The 26,715-nt window shown below is 44.1% G+C and overlaps 1 protein-coding gene across 9 annotated transcripts in view; it reads left to right on the top strand.

Moving 5' to 3' along the window:
* zbtb46 (zinc finger and BTB domain containing 46) overlaps nucleotides 1–26,715 on the top strand; it is a 60,003-nt gene that overhangs the window by 26,514 nt on the left and 6,774 nt on the right. For all 9 annotated transcript variants that reach the window (XR_005639183.1, XM_039800023.1, XM_039800019.1 and 6 more), the window contains one exon: nucleotides 18,155–18,436. Coding sequence is in view for 8 of the 9 variants with exons in the window: in XM_039800023.1 (XP_039655957.1) it covers nucleotides 18,155–18,436 (282 nt within the window). In the remaining variant the exon portion in view is untranslated. The remainder of the gene's footprint in view (nucleotides 1–18,154; nucleotides 18,437–26,715) is intronic.

The raw sequence follows: 26,715 nt of genomic DNA, 5'->3' as shown, positions 1-26,715 counted from the left end.
GACTCACTCACACACGGTGACCTTTTAGTGGCAGCTTGGGGGATTTTGGCAATCCGGTACATGGCCGGTGTGATGTACGCACACATGCGCACACGCACGTGCACGCGCACACACACACGTACACGCACACACACACACACACACACACACACAGACACACACACACACACACACACACACACACACACACACACACACACACACACACACACACACACACACAGCTTAGAGCATCTGGTTATGTAGACATGAACAGTTCAATCACACGTGGGCTGTTCTTTCCATTTCCCTCTAGCTGTTGCACATTGATTACATCGAGAATCTTTTTTGAAATCCAACATCTTTATCTTACACTCTTCCTCTCCTCTCTGTGGCCTCAGAGTTCCCCTCCTCAACCACTACCACACAAACACTAACACACACTGACACACATACACATGGCCACAGAGACAAAAAAAAGTGAAATCGTTTTTCCGTATAACCTTTTTCCTGTTTATTCCTGCGAGCTCGGTTAGCGCTGCATGTTTTGGCTTGTTTGAGTTCAGACCTTCATCCTCCGGAGCCTCCTGGACTCACCTGGGGCCCCGCAGAAAGGCGCTCCTTAGAACTGCCCTCTAGTTTGCACTTCTGCATAAACTTTCTCTCTTTTTTCTCTCTCCCTCCCTGCGCCCGTCTCCCCAAGTCTCTGCAGTCTAAAGGTGAACACTTGAAATAATGAATCGGATCCCCCTTTCGCCCCCTTCCTCTCTGTATTCCAGTTAAGACTCTCCCCATAGTATTTGCACTTCATTAAACTTGAAATAGGTTTAATATTTAAAACACCGTGAACAGATTTCAACCCCCTCACCCCTCGCACACCTCTCCACTTTTTCTCTCCTTTTCTCCTCGCTCTCGGTTTAATAATCTACTCTCATTTTTCCTCCCTAATTCACTCCTCCTTCATTAAAAACCAAAATAGATTTAATATTTTAGACTGTGTGGACTTAATTTTTAACCCCTTTCTTCATGGCTTGGTGCTTGACATGCTATGGGTTAGATAACTACATCGTGTTGAGGCCTCTTCCCCTATATTTTCTCCTCTCTATTCATGTCTTTCTCTCTTTTTTTGTGGCTCGTGGTTCATCTTTCTCACTTTTTCCACAGTCAGTCTATTATCAGTTCTATCTCTCACTGTCTTTGTACTCCAGGCCTCTCTCTGTCTCTTCCCCACCCCCTATTTGCTCTTCCTCTTTGTCCTCTGACTGCACAAATTATTTTAGCCCTTTACTCCCACCCTATAGACTTTTGTGGCCTGCTCACTGCACCTCCCTCAGTTTCCCCTACTCCCTCCATCCTCTCCTTCCCCTTTTTGTGCACTGCTACCACACATACACAATCATTTCCCCCTCATCTGTCTGTTGTATGTTAGACAGCGGGGTTCAATCATTTTTTTTTTCTTGTAGGAGTTGTGACGGATGACCAAAATACTGTTCTTTCCCCCTTTTTCCTATTTCTGTCTGGCTCTCCCCTATCGGCCTCCTGTTCGGTCCCAACTAAATAAAAAAATAAAAAAAGTTTCATTATCACTGTGGTAACCAATCATGTCTCACCGCCCACCAGCCATCTTTGTCATATGACCTCACATCCTGCTGGACATTATGGGCAGTCCACCAGCTAAAATCCCCTTGTCCTACTCCACCACGCCATCACACCACACCACACACACATTCACACAATTTTTCACACTCTTGCTGTCTGTCTTTTTCTCTTGCAGGACTCTCTCTCTCGCTCAGTTTTCAATACTGACACCTGCTCTATTTATAATTCACTGGCTTTAAAAGAGCCATTTTGGACAGGAAGCTGCCCCCTACTCACTCCTGACCGTGGCTTTTTTCCAAAACGTCAGCACCCCCACCTCTCCACCTCCTGCCCCTGAAACAGGCTGGAGAAGGATTGCTAGGTGGAGAAGAGGAGGAGGAGGAGGTTGTGTGTGTGTGTGTGTGTGTGTGTGTGTGTGTGTGTGTGTGTGTGTGTGTGTGTGTGTGTGTGTGTGTGTGTGTGTGTAGGGGGTTAAAGATTAGCCATCCCACCCTGAGTGAACCTGGGTTGGGCCCATGTGTGAGCTTTTGTCAGTCACGGCCCACACACTTATTGTCCGCATTCACTCACTAACCTAAACGCAAGTATATAAACACATGCATTTATGACACCTGCAAATATCCTATAAAATATTACATTTGCATGGTTAAACTCTGTCTAAACACGCACACATGTCTTGGCATTGATCACTCAGGTCTAAGAATTAAACTACCCAGAATGCATCCTGACAGGATGTCCTGTTGGTAATGTGCAGGGGAGGGTAGGTTTCTATGGTTTAGTTTTACCCCCACAGCTAAAACCCCACCCATCAACACACACACTTCAAACTGAAACATATGTCTATTCACAGATATATATTAATGGTTGTGGTTAACTTTGTAGCACACACACACACACACACACACACACACACACACACACACACACACACACACACACACACACACACACACACACACACAGAGAAACAGACACCTATAGATTCCGACATGATAAAACACACATCCAACAACATCCTCTTTAACTCAGCTCAGTTCTAATGCTCAGTTCCATCTTTAAAAGAAGGTGATATCTGAGTGGCTTTGTAAGCCAAAGTCTGAGACTATGCCCTCCCCTTCCCCCAGACAAAATTATAACAAATGCGCCACCCAAAACCCCCCTCTACTCTAATGTAAAAGAAAATATTGAAAAAAAAAAAAGTTAATGTTAATAGATTTTGTCACTGTCAATCTCTTTTTTGTGTTACTTACAAGTTTTGTTTATGCGGTTCCGATAATGCTTTAAGAGCTGTAAACCGTTACATTGATGGGCGAAAATGAACAAACTTCATCATCTTTCTGAACGACTCTTTTTAGTGTTAGCCTGTCGAACCGTTCATGCTCCTCGGATGGTCGTTCTTCCAACTGCGGTGTGTTCATGAGCTTTAGGCCTGATGCCCAATTTATGGTTCTGCGTTGAATCTACGCTGTAGGTACATATGTAGGCATGTACGTAGGTATGTGTAGATACAGACCCTACGCCCTAGCCTGATGTGCTGCATAGATCCTCCGTACAACCATAAATCCGCCTTAAGTCGTGCATTAAAATATTAATATTAATGTGAACATATGACAGGCAGCAGCTGTGTTGTAGAACCTGATGTGCATATAGTGTAACGGACTGTGTCACGGGCATGTACTATAATGGACTGTGTCACGGAGAAACCGATGCCATATTTTGCAAAAAGTATCAAAACTCGAAAGGTTCAATACATTTACTTGTATCAACTTGAAGGAAACGATTCTGTGAAAAGAGCCGGTCCACACATCACTAGTAAACAGGAAGTAAATAGTTGCCATGAGTCAGTTAGTGAGGTGGGCTTTAGCCCCCTTTGTTTGCCTATATTTGTCTACATTTTGGTAAATTGACACCATTACAAATTATGCAAATTAGCTACTAGCAGTTCCTGTTTCTAAGGTACCCATGGATATACAGACTACTATAAGTGAATAACTTTGATACTGAAGAAAACCTAAAACTGTGATGATGCTCAGGCAAGTTCTGTAGTAATAAGGAGCGTCTATCCTTTTTAAGCAGATTTATGGAAGTTTATTTGCGATGGACAGCCAAGTTAATAATATCCTCAGAAAGTTCATGTCACACTCAATCTTTTAAATATGCATATCATCGTATCCTTAATTGCATTTCATCTCATGCGCTATCTTTGCCTCACGTGACATCCATCCCTCTTACAGTTTCAGAAAGGTTGAAAACCTGATGTCAAATTGTGACCAGAGTAACTTGTTGTCTGTAAACTGTGGTTAACAGTGTCCTCTTGCAGCAGGAAACAACTTTTAAACCAATCTCCTTCTTTTAAAAATCAAGGTATTTTCTTTAACTGAAAATCTATATAAAAAAAAAATAAATAAAAAAAAAGGATGAGCCTTACGTATGAGGGGGGCCTCTTCCTATTCGATGAGAGATCCGTGACAAGGCTCCTCTTTTGGAGTTATGGGATGGAGATGTGATGTGAGCTAGGAAGCCTCTCTCCTCCGGTGATCTGATAGCCAGTAATGGGTCCTGTAGCCTTGAGCCTGGCAGCACTGCGCACTGTGGCTTATGTGTCACACTGTACCCAAGAGTTAGTCGAGCGCAAGCAGCCGGGATATTGAGACTAGTAAAGTGTGTGTGCGTGAGAGAGAAAGAGAGGCAAACATATACATTGGCAGACTGACTGACAGGAAGAAGCAGAAAGAGTAACTTTCGTATACAGTTTAACCTTAAAAAAAGTGCTTTACAGTAAGCCCATGGCTGGATCTGCTATCTTTCTCTCTCACTTTCAGTCAACCTGATGTTCCTCTTTCCCAGTCTGTTTATTTTAGAAAGGTGGCTTTGTTCTATTTACCGTACCCACTCCCTCTGCGGCCTCTACCCCCGTCAGACCAGTTATAAAAGGGGAGCCATGAGGAAGAGGAGAAGGAGGGGTGAGGGGGAGGGGGGGGCTGTGCATGATGTTTGGACAAACGGACAACCCGAACAGGATATAGAGGTCTACAGCCTGTGGGTGTGTCGGTTTGGCCGAGGTGCAACTCGCACACAAACACACAGACACACACACACACACACACACACACACACACACATGCGCACACACACATGTACACACAATCGTGGGAGTGTTCCCGCTGGAGGGCAAAGTCTCCCTTCCTCTTACACATTTATTCTCTCCTTTTCCCTCCTTCCCTTCATTCCCCTTTTCCACCGTTACACCCGTATACACCTCCTCCCTTTAGCCCTCTTATTCTCCTTTATCACTCATTCCTTCTCTTGTGACAACAACCCCCCCCCCCCACCCCCACCCCCTTTCCATCCTCCTTTTCAAAAGTGGAAAAAAAGTGTTAAAGATTTAGAAGAGTTGGCCAACAGCAATGAGAAACTAGGAGGGAGAGGCCAAAATCCCCACAGGGGACAATTATGGCTTGGGCTGTGTACAAGTGTGTGTGTGTGTGTGTGTGTGTGTGTGTGTGTGTGTGTGTGTGTGTGTGTGTGTGTGTGTGTGTGTGTGTGTGTGTGTGTGTGTGTGTGTGTGTGTGTGTGTGTGTGTGTGTGTGTGTGTGTGTGTGTATTTGCGTGTACATGTGTGTGCATTTGATAGAGGCGTTGAAGACAGTCCTGGAAGCCACTATCTGTCCTTCACAACTATTTGTCCCCTCCTTCTCTCCTCTATCCCTCCTTCCCTCTGTCTGTTTGGACTTTCCTTTCCATCCCGTCAATTCACACTGTCACTTCTGTTTTCACTCATCTCGTTCACTTGCGCTACGGCCGTTGCTTGCTCGTGTGTGTGACTGTGGTTTCACATTGAGTCGAGGGGGGTTAGAATGAAGGCCGGGCTGTGGGTTAAACTTCCTCCTCATCAGTAGGATCTTTAAGCTTCTGTGTCTTGTTTGTTTGCTTGTGCAAAACTGGAACTTCCAGGTTCTGTTCCACAAGTCAGAAACCTACTTCATGATCACATTGACATTTGTAATAATGCAAATGACTATAAATCCAGCCCTACAACACAACTTTGCCCAACATAATGTCACGCGATTCACACCGCTTATCTAGAAAAGGATGGTAAATTTTGAAAAAGCAATGTCATATCATTGTGTATTTAATATATCTGTTTTAAGTTGACTTTAACAAACACCATTTTCCATTGTGGGTTAACGGTCACAAGCTTGACAGACAGAGGCCAGTCAAGTAGCATGAGAATGGACTTGTCAATCTTCTTCATCTAGTCGTACGTGTAACGATAGCACTCCTTAAAACCACCTTTTTTTTTTAAGCGACTACAGCCCAATCAAGAATTCCATATTAACAATAATCAAATAACATATGATGTGTAATGAGAAAGAGGTTGCTCTTGGGCATAGTCCTTCATGGCGAACTTACAGAGAAATATTACCCAAGTCTACATCTTTTAGCGGCTTTCTTAACTTAACTGCTCTCTCCAGTGTCTCATCAGCTGTGAAAAAACTGTAAAAGTCCACTGTACTCTTGCAGCTAAGCACCGTAGATATAAAGCTAGCGACTAGCTGGTGAACATAGTGGAGAATCTAGCAGCTAACAAGCCAAGTACAGTAGAGGCATAGCGAAATATTGGACTATATTGGACACTCGCCATGTCACCTGAGTCACAACTTCAAATGAATGTTAATGTTGCTCTGTATCTGCTGGCTGTGTAAATAACCGCTAACCAGTTAGCCATATTAACTTAAAAGGTGATAATATGTCAGTATGATCTCAAAAATGTATAGAAAGAGGCAAATATGAGGACAAGGATGGATAATGGAGAACCAGTTATAATGACATATAATATGCACATTGTCATGCTGAAAACACATTATGGGAGCTGTAGTTTTTAATGATAATCGTTTTTTAAGTTTGTTAAAATCACAATTGGTTCAAATCAGAATCAGAAAAAGGTTTATTGCCTTAATAGGTACACTTACATGGAATTTGCCTTGGTTAGTGGGGCAAACATAAACAAACATATTAATCATTAATATGAAATAAATAAAGAAGACAAATATATACATACAAAATAAATGTTGCTGAAGAAAAGAACAAAGAGGCTGAATGGGTTGGATTAATTTTTATCGCAGTAGCTGTAGTAGATACCCATGTAACTTGTTAACCCCAGGATCATGTTTCACCTTTTCAGAAAGATGGAAAAAAGAAGAGATAGCATTGAGTTATTTGAACTGACATCGGGACAATGGCACTGTATATCCTTGGCTCTTTGTCATTAGATGTGATGCTAGTTTTACAAAAACAGGGCAAACTCCTTTGTTTCCGCTGTCCCCCATCTCCCCCAACCCGTTTGCCCCAGATTACCTGCCTGCCCGTTCTCCTCATTGTTTCCACCTTCCTCCATCTCTGTCCTCACTACCCTCATACACCAGCAGCAAAATATGCAAAGAATAACTTCATCTGATCCATTTGATCTCCTTTCCACTCTTCCTATCTCCTCAGCTTCCACCTCTCTTCCTTGTAAGTCAGTATCTCTGAACCTAAAATGGGTCATAGGCTTGTTTCAGGTGGAACCTCCCACAACAGTGCTAGGTTTTTATTTTTATTAACACAATAATTCCCCCGTTGAGACAAAAAACTTTAAGGGGCCCTCGTGTGAATTCAGAGTGAATGAGAGAATACTTCAGTGCTGGAAGGTGAAGGCTGTTGAGAAAAGTAAAAGAAGGTTTCAAAATGTGTTCTAAGAGTGTGTGTGTGTGGGGTGTGTGTGTGTGTGTGTGTGGGGGGGGGGGGGGGGGGGGGGGGGGGGGGGGGGGGGGGGGGGGGGGGGGGGGGGGTATGTGAAAAGAAGTATAGAGACAGAGTTGAAGGTATATGGTTAAACAGGATTGGACTGTTTGGTCTTCCCATAGTTCATCTGGCCTCAGAGGCATCCAGCATCCAGCTTTTTGATAAGGAGTGGAGTCCGGAGTCTGGGGGGGGGCGGGATTCCTGTCTGGCACAAACACACACACACACACACATAGAAACACACACAGGCCCCGGGATCCGCCCGCTCTACATTCCTGTGTCCGACTAAGGAAGCAGCCTAGCCGTCTTCCCCTCCACTCCCAAATTATCCCCTTCTCCTAAAGTCACTGCATACTTATCACACGCCTCTCTACCTCTCTCTTCCACTCTGACTCATACATACCTCTTCTATCTACTATGTTTTCGTCCTCTCTATCCTTCCACTGAGACCGCTGCAGACAGCACGTCTAATCATCTGGTAGAGAGTCCTAAAATGTGTCATTAGAGCAAGTGAAAAAGATCTTCCAGTGCAGTGGCAACCGTTAATATCACCTCATTGCACTGCAAATACTTGTTTAAAACATGTAGCATTTTCATGATGGTGGAGGTCTTTCACTCACTACTGGAAAAACACTAGAAACTGCATAGGAAACATTGGAATTAGTTGTATTGACAGAAAAACATAATTCCAGATATTTATGCTACTCATCTGTCCCTGTGTTTGTTGTTTTTGGTCTGTCACTGTTCACTTTTTAAAATTTTTGGCTCATTGCTTGAACACTTACATGTCTCTTAATGTTTCACCTTTACCCCATCTCTACCTTTCACCCTTTTATCATTCCCTGTTTTCTCTACCTCCCCTTTGCTATATGACTCTGTTTTATATCTTTTACCCCTTTCTCTCATTCCCTCCCTCCCTTCCTTCCACCCTCATTCTATTCTTCCCTCCCTTTCAGGGGTGTGTAACAGGGGTCAGGAAGGGGTCATGTGGTCCTGCGCTGCCCTTCTCTCTAATGGCTCCTTAATGAGAGCGCTAGAGAGGGAGAAAGAAGCAGGGAGAGGAGCAGTTTTGAGAAGCGGGGTGATATATCAGTAGTTCTGCTTAGGGCACTGACTTTCTGTGCGTGTGCGTGTCTATTTGAAGCCGTACTATATGTGTGCGTGCACACGCCTGCGCTGTTCGACCGACCTCTTGCTCCATTTCGAGCTCTTTCTGAGCTCTATGTTCCTCTTCGGGGAAAAAGGAAATGACACGTTTGTAGCCTTGAATAAGCGCCGGGGCTTGTCACACGCAGTGTCCACTGCTGGCTCGGTGGAGGAGGGATGAGGGGGGTGGGGATGTGGCCCGCTCTTTAATTTGCACTGCTTCTGCTGATTTGATCATAAGCAATTAATCTCAATGGCTCAGCTTGGCTGCAGTGGGGGAAAAGAAGATGAATAAAGTCCTCTATATGCATACGTCCCTCACTCTACAATTCTTACCTCTTATACTCAAATCGTAGTCATCGGGGGAGCATGATATGGGAACTTTTCTCTTTTGCCACGTGATTTTCCCCCTTGCAGAACGGTGGGGTCTCCCTAGCAAGTTTTGGTTTTCCAGACAAATATCGCTCCAAAATCTCCATCCTTTTAATCAAAAATTTTAAGTGAGTTTACAAAGATTTTAATGTGTCCTGCGGTCATGAAACATATCTATCACTTATAGGGATTTGTAATGTTTTAAATCAAGTGGGAACATAACAAAATAAAACTCATAAAATCAAACTCGGATTTAGATATTCTGTGCACAGACAGACAGGTCCATGTTGGCTACAGTGCCAGCAGTCTGATTATGGATTTAGAACTGTGTCAAACAAGGCCATCCTCTATTTCGGTGGCATCTTCACAGACTAGACTGCTGAGAGGCTCGTGGAGAGGTGTGAGGTTCAAGGTCCAGATCTGTCCTGCCTTGGACTCGAGATCCGTCCAACTTTTATCAGCTCAAGAGTGACACAGATCTCCACTGATCCACTAATGCTAAGCTCGCTGCTTGCACAGGTTTGCCCCTCTCATCCACGTCTCATCTGTCTTACTTCCTTCCTCTGTTTAACCCTTTGTTCTGTTCCCTGATTTTGACCTCTGCATCTGTGCAAGACAAACACTGCAACTCCTTCCTTCACTCTCCCTTTCTGTCCAGCCTCTTTGCCAGTTTTCCATATCCCTCGCCCTTGCTTTCCCTCTCCATGGCACTGTACGTCTCCCATGCTGAGGCCAGAGCTCTCTCCATTGTTGGAGGCAGGTTGCCAAGGATACAAGCACAGAGAGGCACAGTCTTAATGTTATAAGATGGGAGAGATGAACATGGAGAGGGGCAATAGCTCTTATGCTCTCTGATCACTGGGCAGCCCGACCACACACTAATGCTCTACAGGGAATGCGTAGCACCCCGGCACCCCACTCTGTAGAGTGGACGGAGCACAATGACATTGACTGTTTGTGGAGGAACCCGTTGTCCTGGTCATCTGCTCGCCTGCTGTGCCTGGAGTGTATGATTGCAGCGTATGTCTTCACGTGTTGTGTTTTTTGTGCATTTGTCAGGTAGTCACTTCATGGGGACTCTTGAGCGACTGGCATTTGTTCATCTTAACAAATATCTGAAAAAGTCATACAATCAAAACTGATAAGCTATTCAAGGACATTGGAGTTATTAGATGTCTTGTTTTTTTTGGTCTTATTTTCTAGAAACAGGGTGAACAGATCTACCAGTGCTAGTGTTTATTCCAACATAGTATGATAGCCCCAACCTTTTTCCAATACAAATCAACCTGTTTCATTGAAACAAGTGAAGTAATTCTGGTGCACTGATCCGTCTTCTATTCTCTGTTTCTGTGTGACACTAATTTTGGGAAAATGTGTGAATGCTTTGGAGAAGGTCACCACACCCATGACACACATCAGTATATGTGAAGAATATAAAGAAAGAAAGCTCAGCACATTTAGGTCCAATGCAAGTATTTAGCCAGATTCTTGAAGCAAGTTGATTAATTGATTGATTGATTGATTGATTGATTGATTGATTGATTGATTGATTGTACTTAACTGCAATTTTTTATGTTTTGCATTAGTTTGATGGCACACAGTATAGTGTCAGACAGGAAACAAGGGGAGACAGAGGCAAATATAATATGCTACATCGGTCTCCAGCTGGAATCAAAATAGAAACATTGCGCATTTCTTTTAGGACACCATGGACTGGCAAAGAAAATAAGACTTTAAGGATTTAAAAAGCAAAAATGATGATGAAGTGTTAAAATCTCTGATATATTCCAAAACAGAGACCACCACAGACGGCAAATACACACAGTGGTCTGTACATCCTACATTGGCTGTCTGTGTACTCGGACATGTTCAACACGTACAGTCGGCGCGCTTGAAGGTGCACGCAGTCCGTGTGGTCATAACATTTTTTGCAGACATTCCTATTTTTAGTTACACAATCCTCTCCAGAATATCCAACCGGAAACATGTTGATGTCGCCAACTTTGTTTTGTTGTTAAACCCGTCTTAAAATTAATTACCAGGCAGCAGTAAAGAAGTGATTACAGCTAGTTAGTTGCCTCAAGCTTCTGAGCTGGTCAGTGTGAGTCGGAGAGTGTGTTAACTCACACACCACTAATAACCCACAGGCTCTGTACAGCATCCCCACCCAGAGGCTTTTGTCGTTTTCCTCCTCTCCTTTCCATTATCCCTCCTCTCAACCTCTCTCTCCCACTTCACCCTTCAAATATGACCCTGGACCAGGCTGGACAGGGCATTTGGGCTTGTGCCCGCTCACCAGTTCCTCCCCTGTGCATAAACCAAATTTTCTCTCTCTCTCTCTCTCTCTCTCTCTCTCTCTCTCTCTCCCTCTCAATCGCTCCATCTCTCTCTCTTTGCTTTTAGCACAAAGCTCTGCGTGTCTGCCTTCCTTCCCCACCCAGCATTCTTTCCCCATGTAGACTTCTCCCCCGCTCTCTCTCTCTCTCTCTCTGTCGACTTCCCTCCTACCCGCCAACTCTCTCAGCCTCACCCTACCTTTCATTAGCCCACTCTTTATCTCACACACTCACTTGGCTCGCTCTCTCCCCCTCCACTCTCCTATCTCGCCAGCTTTTACACTCCCTGTACTCTTTCTCTCATTCTCTCTCATTCTTCCCCCTAAGTTGCTTCGGCTTTTGTTTCTGATACATCTTCATTTATTTCTCTCTTTCCCTGCTGACCCTATTATTTTTATATTCTCTCTCCCTCTGCCATCTCTCTCTCTGCCATCTCTCTCTCTCTCTCTCTCTCTCTCTCTCTCTCTCTCTCTCTCTCTCTCTCTCTCTCTCTCTGCCTCCCTCCCACTCCTCTCAGTCCCTCTAAGCTGCATTAACTCCCCAGATTACCTTGAGCCCTGCAATCCTCCATCCCCCACGCACTCACTCGCTCCCTCTTTCCCTCCCTTCCTTCACTCATTCACTTGCTCACTTAGACTACGTCTACACCAAGGCGGCTAATTTTGAAAACGTAATTTACGTTTAAAAAAGGGCAAGCATTTTCATATTATTTGGTAGAGATCTCCATTCACACTGACACACTTAACATATGAAACTTGATCAGTCTGTTCTTTGCTGTCCTTTTTGGACAGTTTCCTAACTGTGCATCACTGCAAACATCTGGTAAACACTGAGACGGACACAGCGGACTGTCACCTGCTGCTCTCTATGATCTTCATTCTGTGTTTTAATACCAGAAAAAGCTTTTTTTTTTTTTTAGAAAACCAAAAAAAAAAAAAAAAATAATTTTTTTGGGGCTCCCAAAACAAAAAAAAGGAAATATTCTTGTTGTTTTTATTTTTATTGTGTTTTTTTTTAAAAAAAAAAAAAAATAAATAAAAAAAGAAAAAAAAAAAAAAAAAAAAAAATTTTTTTTTTTTTTTTATTTATAAAAAAAAATAAATTTTATTTATTAGTTGTTTTTAAGTCAAAAAAAAAAAAAAAAAAAAAAATCAATAGTACAAACACATATTTTCAATAAACTGTGTAAACTTATTTTCACAAAAGCAACCGATCAAATCACTCTTGCCAGATGACAGTTAGCAAGTTCGCTAATTCAGAGAGCTTTTCAACCCCCTTCAGTAACTCTATCGATTGAAATCCTAAAACGAAAATGCCATGTCGGAGTAAACGGCCCAGCACAGAGTAGATAGAAAGAATCTTGGAGAGCCATTGTGACTGACCAGCCCGGCGAGCATGCTCACCAGGTACAGACTACTGCCACTTTCTTGTGTGAGCAGGTCTTCAAAAAATATATCCACCAGTCAGCAGTTGACGGCCAAATCAGCCCTGGCCAACACCGTGATATCTTCCTTGAGGACTTCCAATTTTGCAAAATGTAAACATAACGAAACATGGCGACAGAAAAAAAGTGACAGCAGCAATAAGGCTTCACTTCCTGATATAATGCCTCCTACTGCTCATGGGATGATAGTATCTTTCGGATATGCAGCTTTAATTTCTGAGCATGAACATGACCACTGCTATGAGACCGCTTTTAAGCTTTGTTTTTGGGTGTCGAAAACGCCGGTGTAGTGTGGACAGTGGGCCAAAAAACATGCATTTTCAAAATCTAGCTGGCCTACTGTAGACGCACTCTCAAACACTTACTGGCTTACCCCCACCGTCACTAACCACCCTCCCTCCCACAGCCTCTGTAACCTCCCCCTCACCTCTCCTCACTCCCCCTTCACTCACCCACCCACCCACACTCCATCACCCCACCATCCACCTCTCACCCCCACCACTCTTGCAATCGCTGTGCTCCTCTTCTCTCCTCTCCTCCCCTCCACCCACACTCTCTCTTTTACTCTGAGCCCCCAGCAGTACCACCATCACCACCAGCACCATCATCTCTCTCTCTCTCTTCCCTGTCTTTTACCACTCTCTTCCCTCTTTCCCTCCCTCCTCTAAAGCCTTCAGGCTCTGCTTGATTTATGCTTGCCCACCCTATCCACACACACACACCCACCACCCACCCAACCTTCCCTATCTCTCCTGGAGGTTGTGGCCCGGCTAGTCCCTAAAAACAACAGAGAGAGAGGAAGAGAGAGAGAATAACAACCTCTATTACTTTCCATCCTCCCTCCTTTTTAACCCAGCATTTTTTTCATTCCCCTCTCCCACACTGCTTTTTAAATTGCCTCTGAATTCTTGAGCTGTTTTAGTGCCTCACTCCCCCTTCTCTGCTGAAATTACTTTTTTACCCTCTCAAACTCTGGCATGCTGAGGAAGCAAGTTCCACCTTCCCTCCCCTCTTTGTCCACTCGAGGACAAACACGCACTAATCGCATGTCCAGCGTATGGAGCTGTTTGTGGAAAATAACGACTTGCGCTTTCTCGTTTGGAAGCATGTCGCTGTAATGTCAAATAGACAATATGGCGAGCAGCAAAGTCTTGTGACAACACTGCTTTTGTAGTGCCTTGTCCTTTTCGACCTCAGGCTGGCCGAGCCATTAACCAGACTGACTTGGGGCAAGGCTTCTTTCTGTGTCTTTTTCTGTCACACACACACACCTACATATAAACACAAAGATACACAGTGAGAGAGTTTTTCTCTTTTGTTTGCACTCCCATACTCAAACATGCACACAAGCCCTACTTTCTTCTCTGACAGCTCTCTTGTGGTCGACAAGCCTCAGTAACTCATTGCTTAACCACCCTGGACCTTTTCTCTCCATTGTGTTTGGCTACTGTCTCTGTTGATTTGAAGGCGTTGTGTGTGTGTGTGTGTGTGTGTGTGGGTGTGTGTGTGTGTGTGTGTGTGTGCGAGCGCGTGCGCATATGTGCATGATTGCAGGTGTTAAAGGAATGTGTCCATCAACAGCCAGGTTTTGCGTGCGTGTGTGCGCGCACGTGCGCAAGTAGCTGTTGTGTATCAATTTACATTTATTCATCCATTTATCTATCAAAAAAAAACATTTTTTGAAAATAGAAACTCCCTCACACAACCATGTTTGGCTTAATTTCGAGGGTAAGGAGGTATTTGTTGAGACACACACACATTGACACACTCCTTGAATACAATCAGAACAGAAGATCAGGGGTCAAACTGAGTCAGTTGACCCGTCGCTCCCTTTTCAGGCCTTCTCTTTCCTCCTCTTTATTGTGTTAAATCGTGCTCTCTAATAATACAACTCCTCTTGTGAAACACACACACACACACACATACATACACACAGACACACACACACTTAACTCAGATATACAGTGCAGCCTCAACCACAGCACCATAAAACTGTATCTTCTATCCATTAGCTGTAACTCTCTCAATGGATGATTAATTCAGTATTCCTCACAACACAATTGAAGTATAGTTGAACAAACATCTTTTATTCCAAGGCAAGTCTTATTCCGCTTTTGCTTTTTCCCACTCAAGCCCCCACATAGCTTGCAGCTTCGCTCACACGTGTGTGCACACACACACACCCACACACACACACACACACACACACACACACACACACACACACACACATAAAAACACACACATGAACAAAGAGAACCACCGTTTCCACATATTTGTCTCTCCTTTTAAAGGGTTTTTTATTTAGCATAAATGTTGAAGCCAAGGGTGCCCGGCTACCATGGCAACCAAATTAAACGGAGGATCTCTTCAGAAAGCAGAAATCTAAATTATTCGGACTCTTTTATGAAGGGGAAAATGAAAATTCCCTTCACTGTACAGAGACTGCTGCACTGTACAGGCAGAAGAAAGACGGGGGGAAAAAGATGAGGGAAAAGCTATTGTTTTTTGTATTTGTGACCATGCAAATCAAAGCCATATCCCATGCCATTGAAATTCATAGGTTGTCTCATGACAAGCAGTACGCTAACACTCAACATATGTGCACAAAGGAATGATGTAACCACAGCGTCTCTAAAACTCCAGATAAACCTATTGCCACTGAAAGACACCACAATATGTGTGTCTACAAATCCTCGGAGAAACCTTACACACGTATGATGAAATCCATAAGCTGCATGCATGGGATTAGGTGCGACTGTTTCTGGTGTGGTAAATGATTTTATCTGTCGGAACAGGATGAGGTTTAAGTAAAACACCATCAACGTAGGGCCTGATAAAGCTTACATAAGTGAAGGAGGATTATGTAGTATATTCCGATTATTTGGTGCGGAAGCCTGTTTGTGGTCAGCTGAATACTAATTTCTAATATCTCACGCTTAGTCTCAGAAATGCGGATAAATCCTCAAAAAGCAGGGTACTTTATGTTGCAAGGCAGAGTATGTTAGCAGGATAGAGAGAGTTATGTGTAAAGCACAGATGTTAATTTCATATATTTTCAGAATTGTGACTGTAATGTGCGAGGAAATCATGAAGAAATTGCTTTTCCATAACTGTCATTTAACCTGCAGTGTGTGACTGAAGCATTGTTACTGTATGACTGTGAGGAGGGCGGACATGTTCCATCTGTAGATGCACGTGTCCAGGGGATGCTGGGAAAAGTGTTCAGGGGTCATTCGCTCGTCCTATGAACAGATGAGTGGAGGGAGATGGGGGTCAGAGGTGACCCTCTCTCTCTCTCTCCCTCGCTTCCTCTCCTTCCATTTGTCTGCCTCTGCGTTCTCCATTTATGTGTGTGTGTGTGTGTGTGTGTGTGTGTGTGTGTGTTTGTTGTTGGCCCACAGCAGATCTATGTTATTGATTGACTCTTGTGGCTGCTGGGCTGCCCACTGAAGGAGGGGGCAGAGCCTTAATGAATTCCTGCACCTCATGCCCCTTGCGCCAACCCCTACACCCCCTCCTTAATTAACTTTGCGTGTGTGTGTGTATGCGCGGGTTGGGGCGGGGGTGTGCGTGGATGCATGTGTGTGTGTTTTGTGTGTATCTACTGTTCTTCCTCCACAGCTCGACACCCCCGCTTTTACACTCCCCTGCCTTTTTTTTTTCTTCCTCTCTCTTTCTCTATCTGTCCGTGCGTGCTCTTTTCTGTCTTCGTTCCTCTTACTTTATCTCCTCTTTTTATATCTCCCTCTGCGTCTGCATGTAGTTTGATGGCCGCTGATTACTTCGTATGTATGTCACTCTTATCTGGCACGCCCCATACCCCCCCCCCCCCACCCCATCCTCAATATCTCGTATCACTACACCTTTGAGATCTACGCGTGTATGTGCAACCGTGCATACAGAACGTGCTGTATATCCATCCATCTGATCTGTGATCATTTATCTGTACTGAGCATGACAAATTACTGACTGTCGTGCGTGTGTGTGTGTGTCTGTGTGTGTGTGTGTATGTGTGTGTGTGTGTGCGCGCGTGCGTGTGCGCGTGCGTGCATGCATGTGAGTGGTCAACATTGACCCAGTAGGCTGTGAAGAGGCTGTATACCCATAGGTATTCCAGACATGGAGGCAAACTACTGTCTCTGTCACCTTGACTCCCCCTGCAGCAGATGAGCTGTGGGTTGCACAGGAAACACTTAGCACTACCTGACTGTAGTTAAAATGGACAATAGGGCTTTTCTGTTCTCTTGCTCCCATTTTATTTTTTTACCCTTTCTTTCTCCTTCACTTCTCCACTCGTTTCTGTTCTCCGTGCCCCCGCATCACCCCCGTCTTCACTTTGTTTATTCCCTATTAGCTTTAAGTATGATTTCAGCTGTCACTGCATGGGCTTTGTGGAACGGCAGAACTAAATATTAGGATGTCAGAAGGTTTCTGTCTAACAATCGCACAAAATTACGCTCACAACTTGCAAGTCTGTATTAGCACTCACAGGTCTTGTATGTGTTTGTTTTAGGTGTAGACAAGACTTTCTTTCAAAGTCTTTAAGCGAGAGAAAGCAACCTGTCATCAGTTAATTGTCAATTAGGAAGCAATGAAAGCATGCTTGCATGTCCGTATTTGCGTGCGTGTGTGTGTGTGTGTGTGTGTGTGTGTGTGTGTGTGTGTGTGTGTGTGTGTGTGTGTGTGTGTGTGTGTGTGTGTGTGTGTGTGTGTGTGTGTGTGTGTGTGTGTGTGTGTGTGTGTGTGTGTGTGTGTGTGTGTTGAGCGGAGCTGCCGTCAGCAGTGTGGTCTGACAGTCTTGTAGATCTACAGTGGAACCTCAAGCGACATGTCTACTGCTGACAGCTTCTCTACACACACTTTCAACGACACGGCTAAAAACACACACGCACAGACGTAACGCACAGACATAACGCACACACATAACGCACACTCATATACCACTTCTGTGTCTGCCTTTCTCTCTCTCACTGTCTCTTTATGATCTTCCTGTATTTTTGTTGACTGGTGATGATGAGGTAAGTTAGGGAGTCGAGGAGAGAGAGAGAGATGATTCAGAGCAGTGACGTGTTGGTAGTTGCAACCGAAAACACTGGGTGTAAATGATGACTCGGCTGAGAGCTTTGAAAGAATGGGTTTAATATGGTGTTTCTTTTTTTGTATTTTCACTTAAGCTCAGTCGGATGAAACCCTTACATTGAAAAAGTGACAATTGTTCAAGTAGAATGTTAGGTTTTTTTTCTTTATCCCCTTTGAAAGGATTTGACAAATCCAAGAGTGGCATGATTTTCAGCCTATGGAGAACCATGTAATCCCTCTAATTAAGTTAAAACATTGCTGTGTGAAATGTTTAGAGGCATTGTCCCTTGCCGCCTTGAATTTCCCTGTTTTAGTTTGCGCTGTTTTAAAAAACCATTGTAATGTCAGTCAGTGATGGCTGCAGAAGGACAGAAGAGCCTCACCCATCTTCTGTTACTTCATCTCTCTTCAGGGGCAGACGTGACCGAACCCAACAGCTCAGACAGCCGCGGCGAACGCCTCGACTTCTTCCTCAAGCAGGAAGAGCCTCTCACCACAGAGCCCAGCTACATGGGTCCCAACGAATCAGAAGAGGCCGGGGGAGGAGGCGTGGGTGGAACAATCTCATCTGTAGCCAATCTGAAGGCGGCGCTGATGAGTAAGAACAGCCTGCTGTCTCTGCGGGCTGAGATGATGGGAGATGATAACCCTTTGCTGTTTGAGTACCTGCCCAAAGGAGCACACTCCCTGTCTTGTAAGTCACTATTTACTAACACTCTGCTCACACTGATTGTTACACACACACTTCCACACACCTCATTATAACTTACAACCAGAGGTGTCAAAAGTATTCACATTCATTACTCAAGTAGAACTATAGATACTAGGGTTTGAAAAGACTTCTGTAGAAGTGGAAGTATCAACTCAAGCTTTTTACTCAAGTAAAAGTGTAAACGTACTGGTTTCAAAACTACTTAAAATATAAAAGTAAAAGTAATGTAAGGGAAAAAAAATGCCATTAAGGACAAAAGCTTAGCCCGCCCCACAGGGGCCTAGAGTGCACTACCCCACCTCCACAAAAAACATTTTTCTAAAGGCCATAATGACTATAATGTTATATTAAAATCATACCCGCAAACTCAGAAGGGCTGAAAAAGGTGACATCTCTCTCTCTCTCTCTCTCTCTCTCTCTCTCTCTCTCTCTCTCTCTCTCTCTCTCTCTCTCTCTCTCTCTCTCTCTCTCTCTCTCTCTAAAAAAGGAGCACCTTGTTCAATTGTATTTGTCTGTTCAAAACAAAATACAAACCAATAGGGTGTTGGAATGGTATATGTTTATACTTCACATCCAACCACAATCAAATTCACTCTATCCGGATGGCGGATGGTTCTTTTTTCTGTCTGTGTTTTTTTGAACGATGACAAGCCGGAATGAAAACAAGCCGAACTGAAATAGGAGTAACGAGGCTATTTTTAAAATGTAAGGAGTAGTATAGATATATAAAATATAGATACCCAAAACTTCGTTACTTGACACCTCTGCTTACAACTCGGGTATACAATACACAAACTGCTGCAAATCTACTGGTGTATTTTTGAGTATCTGCTCATGTGGTCACCTGTGAGACATAAAACATACAGGCTTGACCGCTTTTAACATGAGCATACTCTTACTCTGCAGAGTATTTTCCCTCATCATTCACTGTCTTTGGATAACTCTGAAGGTGCGTTTTTTTTTTTTTTTTTTTTTATTGAGAAACAATTTTGCTGGGATCGCTCTCGCTTTTGTGAGAAATATTTGTTTGGTTTTATGTGACAGGTTCTTTGTGTGTATCAATGAGTCTATGGCTGTATTTCACAGCAGCAACATAACACAACAGAACAGCAGCAACTGTTCAGATATTACTTATTTACTATACTTCAGCAAAACAACGATGAAATTATTGGCTCTATTCAACTATGGCACAAACCTTTACATCCTGTTGAAAGCACCTTCAAAACAGAGTATTTTCATAAAATTGTATCCCTAAAAATAACCAGTATAACATAAACTGATGATAGAGAAATATGATGTCATGTGAGATCAAATAGATTACAAACCATAGGAATGTAAGCCTTTTTTTTTTTTTTTAGCATCAAATCTATTTTTTGTGTGGTTATGCGTGAGTGTGCATCCTACATGTGAATAGTTGTATGTTCAGGTGTGACAAGCCTTCGAACAACTTTCCTTTGGTCTTTGAATATCTGAATACCTCACCACATAAGTAGCAAAATAATTTATAATTTATATTTTATGATAAGTTATATCCGCTAAAATCTCTTACTTAAATGTATAATGTATAATCACCTGAAACTAGGAATTGTGTTTATAGCTTAGAATGAGCCCTTCATATTTACAGAGCGTTGCAGGCATTTGAAGGACCAGTGTCTAGATTTAGGAGGAGCTATTGGCAGAAATGTAATATAATATTCATAATTGTGTGTGTGTGTGAAACTAAGAATCATGTTTTCTTTAGCTTAGAACGAGCCCTTCATGTCTATAGGGAGCGAGTCCTCTTCCATGGAGTCAGCCATGTTGCACTGCCATGTTTCTACAGTAGCAATGCAAACACTGATGGACACAATGAACAACTCTGCACAAATTTGTCCAAAACTGATGCATTCAAGGTAACTTTGATAAGTTAGTCTATCTGCCGCTGTCAATCTCAGAGACCCACTTCTTCAAATGTTATTAACAAGCATGTAAGGAGCCTAGCAAAGGATAGCTATAGTTTAAATTTAGAATACAGCTGGGTGGGCGAGGTTAACACGCTGTACATAGCTGCTCGTGCAAGTGGATTCATTGTTTAACTCTGACACTAAATGTTCACTAGGGGTGTGCAACAAAATCGATTCACATTCGTATCGCGATTCATGCTCTACTGATTCAAAATCGATTCATAGAATTCCAAAAAATCGATTCATATATTTATTTATTTTCGTTTTGTACTATTGTCCTGACCTTGTCACCGGTGGTCAGGGAAGCCGTCCGACTGAAGAAGGAGTCTTTCCGGGATATGTTATCCCAGAGGACTCTGGAGGCGGTTGCAGGGTACCGAAGGGCCCGAAGGGCTGCAGCCTCTGCCGTGAAAGAGGCAAAGCAGCGGGTGTGGGAGAAGTTGGGAGAAGTTTGGAGAAGACATGGAGAAGGACTTTCGGTCAGCACCAAGGTGCTTCTGGAAAACTGTTCGCCACCTCAGGAGGGGGAAGCGGGGAACCATCCAAGCTTTTTACAGTAAGGATGGGACGCTGTTGACCTCAACTGAGGAGGTAATACGGCGGTGGAAGGAGCACTTTGAGGAATACGCCTTCTATGTTAGAGGCAGAGCTGGAGGATGATGGGGGATCATTGTCAATTTCCCAGGTGGAAGTCATTGATGTAGTCAAACAACTCCACAGTGGCAAAGCCCCTGGGATTGATGAGATCCGTCCAGAAATGCTCAAGGCTGTGTGTGTGGAGGGGCTGTCCTGGTTGACACGCCTCTTCAACATTGCGTGGAAGTCTGGGACAGTGCCAAAGGAGTGGCAGACCGGGGTGGTGGTTCCCCTTTTTAAAAAGGGGGACCAGAGGGTGTGTGCCAATTACAGGGGTATCACACTTCTCAGCCTCCCTGGTAAAGTCTAGTCCAAGGTGCTGGAAAGGAGGGTTCGGCCGATAGTCGAACCTCAGATTGAAGAGGAACAATGCGGATTCCGTCCTGGTCGTGGAACAACGGACCAGCTCTTCACTCTCGCAAGGATCCTGGAGGGAGCCTGGGAGTATGCCCAACCGGTCTACATGTGTTTTGTGGATCTGGAAAAGGCGTATGACCGGGTCCCCCGGGAGATACTGTGGGAGGTGCTGCGGGAGTATGGGGTGAGGGGGTCTCTTCTCAGGGCCATCCAATCTCTGTACGACCAAAGTGAGAGCTGTGTCCGGATTCTCTGCAGTAAGTCGGACTCGTTTCAGGTGAGGGTTGGCCTCCGCCAGGGCTGCGCTTTGTCACCAATCCTGTTTGTAACATTTATGGACAGGATATCGAGGCGTAGTCGGGGTGGGGAGGGGTTGCGTTTCGGTGGGCTGGTGATCTCATCGCTGCTCTTTGCAGATGATGTGGTCCTGATGGCATCATCGGCCTGCGACCTTCAGCACTCACTGGATCGGTTCGCAGCCGAGTGAAGCGGTTGGGATGAGGATCAGCACCTCTAAATCTGAGGCCATGGTTCTCAGCAGGAAACCGATGGAGTGCCTACACGGTAGGGAATGAGTCCTTACCCCAAGTGAAGGAGTTTACGTACCTTGGGGTTTTGTTCGCGTGAGGGGACAATGGAGCGGGAGATTGGTCGGAGAATCGGGCGAGCGGGCGGTATTACATTCAATCGATCGCATCGTTGTGACGAAAAGAGAGCTGAGCCAGAAGGCAAAGCTCTCGATCTACCGGTCAGTTTTCGTTCCTACCCTCACCTATGGTCATGAAGGCTGGGTCATGACCGAAAGAACGAGATCCAGGGTACAAGCGGCTGAAATGGGTTTCCTCAGGAGGGTGGCTGGCGTCTCCCTTAGAGATAGGGTGAGAAGCTCAGTCATCCGTGAGGAGCTCGGAGTAGAGCCGCTTTCAACTTCCCTTTGCGTCGAAAGGAGCCAGTTGAGGTGGTTCGGGCATCTGGTAAGGATGCCCCCTGGGCGCCTCCCTAGGGAGGTGTTCCAGGCACGTCCAGCTGGGAGGAGGCCTCGGGGAAGACCCAGGACTAGGTGGAGGGATTATATCTCCAACCTGGCCTGGGAACGCCTCGGGATCCCCCAGTCGGAGCTGGTTAATGTGGCTCGGGAAAGGGAAGTTTGGGGTCCCCTGCTGGAGCTGCTCCCCCCGCGACCCGACACCGGATAAGCGGACGAAGATGGATGGTTGGATGGACTATTGTCCTGAAATGAGTTTAGCTCGCCATTCTCATAGACGGCGCTGCGTCGAATTCACACTGACGCCTGGACACTCTTGTCATAATCAAAAGAACGAGTGCAGTAGAAGTAGTTAAGTTGGCGTAAACAATGGCAAGCCTCACAGAAAGAATTATTCAACCTGCTCCATCCTCATTGAAGGCGAGAGTTTGGGCACATTTCGGCTTTTATAACCTCGAGGGTAAGACGGAACTTGATAGGAATCATGCTGTATGCAGGCTTTGCAAAGCGAAAGTTAAGTATTTTAGAAACACCACAAACTTGAGAACTCGCATGGTACGCCATCACCCAGAGATTATTAACATTAGAGATGTGGACGAACAACAACCTAAAGTACCTAACATGCCAGTCAACCAACGCACCATCTTTCAATGCTCTAAACTCCCATCAAACTCTTAAATGTATTTGAAAGCTGGCCAAAGTTTGGCACTTTGCAGTTTTTAGTTGCAAAAGGTTTTATTTTTGTATGTAGACATAACATAATATCAAACTACATTTAATTTGTTGTTTCTTTTCTTTTAAATTGTATATCTACTGCAATCACATGGGAAAAGTAACTACATTTACATACTGTGAATCGTTTTTTTAATCGAGAATCATTTTTGAATGGAAAATCGATTTTGAATCGAATTGTGACATTTTCTGAGTCGTGCACCCGTAATGTTTACTACCTCAATCCAGATGATGCTAAATGTGTACTCCCTCAATCCAGATGAATATTGGAAAGTATTTTCAAAGACTCAAAAGGGTTGGCTGAGGAGGCGCAAAGACAATACCAGAGGTAGTATGACAAAGAGTACCTAGAAACTTAAAAAAAAAACACACGTGGGAGAGCCGACCAGTGTCATTAGCTATCCAATTATTATTATTTTTAAATATTTATTTATTTGTCACAAAGTACTTGGCAATTAAAATATTTGCAGTGGAGCACCTTATAGTAATTAAGGATATTCATTTTTAACCACATCAATATTAGATAAATAAACATCCTTATTTGTGCTTAATTTGTTAATGTTAACAAGAGATTTTTTTCCTTCGTTCAGTTCGTTTTTTTGGCCTCCAGTGAGGGTGTTAAACAGCGTCTACATGTGTGTATCTCTGTGTGTGCCAGTGTGAGCGTATATTTGTTTGAGTCCGTGTCTGCGTGGGCACATTTGTATGTGTGTGTACAACTTGTGTGTTTGTGTCTCTTTGCTTTTACTGGCTAGTAATTGGATCTTTTGTCCAGAGTTCTGCCAGTCTTTGTGAGCGGAAGAAAAGCAAAGGAAGGGTACAACTCTGAGCCAAGTCATGCCTTTTGAGTTGAGCCCCACTCACCTACAAGACTGAATAGACCAAAACACACATTTGCAGTTGCACATACGCGCTCGTACACACACGTCACATCACATCACCCCTTTTGTGTAAGTGTTAAGTGTGTGGGATTGAGATGTTTCTGTTGGCTTAAAGAGAAGAATTAGATGCTGTCACAGCACAGATAGACAGCCTTACAAGCTCCAGAGAAAAGAAGAAGAGGCTTTTTGATACACACTCACACTTTATAGCTACACTCAGCCTTTACTATATGAATAGGAGATTTGGAGAATTCAAAGAATGTTAATCAATAGCTCCCTGCATGCAAAGAAAAAAACATGTTAAATGAGTCTTATAACTGTACTTCACTTGTCACCAAAGAAACCTCAGGGAGGTTTTTGGTAAGCCAAACCCTATTTTGAATTCACTACACAATAGGGGTTGGGGAAATGGGCTTGTCGAGATGGCCACCAACCTCACCTCCCTCCTCGGGTCTGTCCCTGTGTCTAAATGAGGACAGAAAATAAACAAACACTGTACCTCAGATTACTGGGCGGAGGATAAGTCTGCCTGGTTTGACAGATCGCTACTCCCTGCCTCCCTCCCTCCATTCAGCCCTCTTTCCCCCTCCTCCCGTTCTCCTCCTTGCTTCTCCTTCACCCCTGCTTAACATCCTTCCTGTCCTTTTTTTTCCTCCTGTACTCCCCCTCACACCATCCCTCCCTCCTTCCCTCCATCCATTTCTCCTTCACCCCTCCTTAACACTCATCCCTCACACTCTGCCTCGCTCCCTCCCCTTCTGGCCGGCTCCTGCAGTTCCTCCTTATTTGTCTCACTCCTATATCTTTCCCCCTCTTTTTCTTCCTCTGTGGAGCATCAAAGTATGTTGGTTTAAAATCCTGGGAAAGTATTGATCTAGGCAGAGAGGAGGTAGAGCAAGGTCACCTGGCCCAATTGAAGAGAGACCAGTGAATATCAGCAAAAGGCCTTGACACAGAGTTTCTGTCTGCCCCTACATTCCTCTTCCTCTCTCTCTTCTCTATATAATTGGTTGTTTAATAAAACATCCTTCTCCTAAAGATTCATACATCCAAAATCAAATCCAGAATCAGTGTCCTACAGTTTAACCACTGAAAACTTCTACCTCTTTACATTTAGCAATTTAAACCATCACCTTGTTGACAGCGCCTGAGATTCAAATGCACAGTTCCTCTCTTTGCCATCCTTTGCATGGGCCACACGGACTACATCCTCCTAGCATGTGGAATGCCAATACAGTGGGGCCAGTCTGTATGTCAATCAGCCTCCTGATTCCAATTAAGATCATTGGGATTTGGCCCCGGTACCCCTTTTGTGCATCAGACAATCAATGCCAGACAGTGGATTTTGCCAGACCATCCCTGCACACCTGTCCTCACTGCCACCGCGTACCGGCTGTAAAGAACATCCAATTAACTATAGGGATCATACTGACATTATTGAACTTTTCTCTCCACTGCCTGCTCTCATCACTTCACATCTACTTTTGAAAATGTACTCACCTTGTACAGTAGCTCCTAGTGGCTTCATAGCCTCTCTGGAGGTTTTTATGATTTGTATTTATGATTGTGACACAAATGGTGCAAGAGACTTTTTTTTTTAATTGAAAATGTGGATCCTATATAGGAACACCATACCCTCTGCGTCCCTTTTTAAACACAAGAGGAAAGGAAGCATAGTAAGGCTCAATGTAAAGGTAGATATCTTTGCAGGAGTAACAACTTTCAATCTGGTAGTGGTGATATTTCCCATTTAAGGTCACCTAATCCACTAAACCTTTTTGGAACTGCTGGCACTTTCCCAGAAATCATGAATGCAAATTCAGATTTGCTTTACTTCATCATTAGGACAATTAAAGGGAAAGAAAACTGTCCCGATGTTTTGATATTCCATTATAGTCCTTTCCTAAGAAGTGGCTGGTGCCAGAACACCATTTGTTAATGAGCTGCTCCCTCTCACCTGTAGCTCATCTCTTTACTCTCCGTCTCCCATTCTTCCTCCCTTTTAATGTTGTTCCTCCCGTCGCTGCCGGAGATGGGGAAGAGGAGATGGGGAGTTAAGCATTTGTGTGTGTTCTCAGTAAGTGGGAGTGGGGAGTGTCGGGTGCGGTAGTTTAACATTCCAGGAATCCGTCCATGTTCGAGCATCATGGTTGTGTGATTCTGTCCATTGTGCAGATGAGGGCAATGAATGGCTAACCCACTGCATAACTCTGGAGACATTCCCCAAAACGCTGCCCACACTCGCACATATTCGTATACGCACACACACAATCCAGGATGACCTGCAACACATTACACTTTGATTAATATGCACTATAAGAAAACGAGAGGCGCTCTCAGTACCAGCTAATGGTAATATTAATGTAGCAGAAAAAGCTTCAGTGTGAATAGTTATGGAGAGCTAAAGGCTCTTTAAGAGTCGAGATATGAAATTCTTCATCCAGTGTGCCTTAACTTGTTGCTGGTAAACATCTTACATGGTCGATATAGCCGTCCTTTACCCTGTGTGTACAAAAAGTCTTCACTTGAGCTGCAAGATGGCTTCTCTCCAAAACAATCTCCCTCCACGCTACAGAGGATCCTCAAGCCCTCTCCATATATGCATTTTACTCGCTCACACAGCACATGCACACTCACTCAATGAACACACACACGCTGCCATCCTCTGTGCACGCATGTGGGTGGAAGGAGAAGGAGAGCAGAGGAGCGAAAGTAACCGAGAGAGAA

This window comes from Perca fluviatilis, chromosome 5 (genome assembly GCF_010015445.1).
Source record: "Perca fluviatilis chromosome 5, GENO_Pfluv_1.0, whole genome shotgun sequence".
Classification (NCBI taxonomy): domain Eukaryota; kingdom Metazoa; phylum Chordata; class Actinopteri; order Perciformes; family Percidae; genus Perca; species Perca fluviatilis.
The sequence above is the reverse complement of the archived record's forward strand: the minus strand, read 5'-3'. Positions and strand labels throughout refer to the sequence as shown.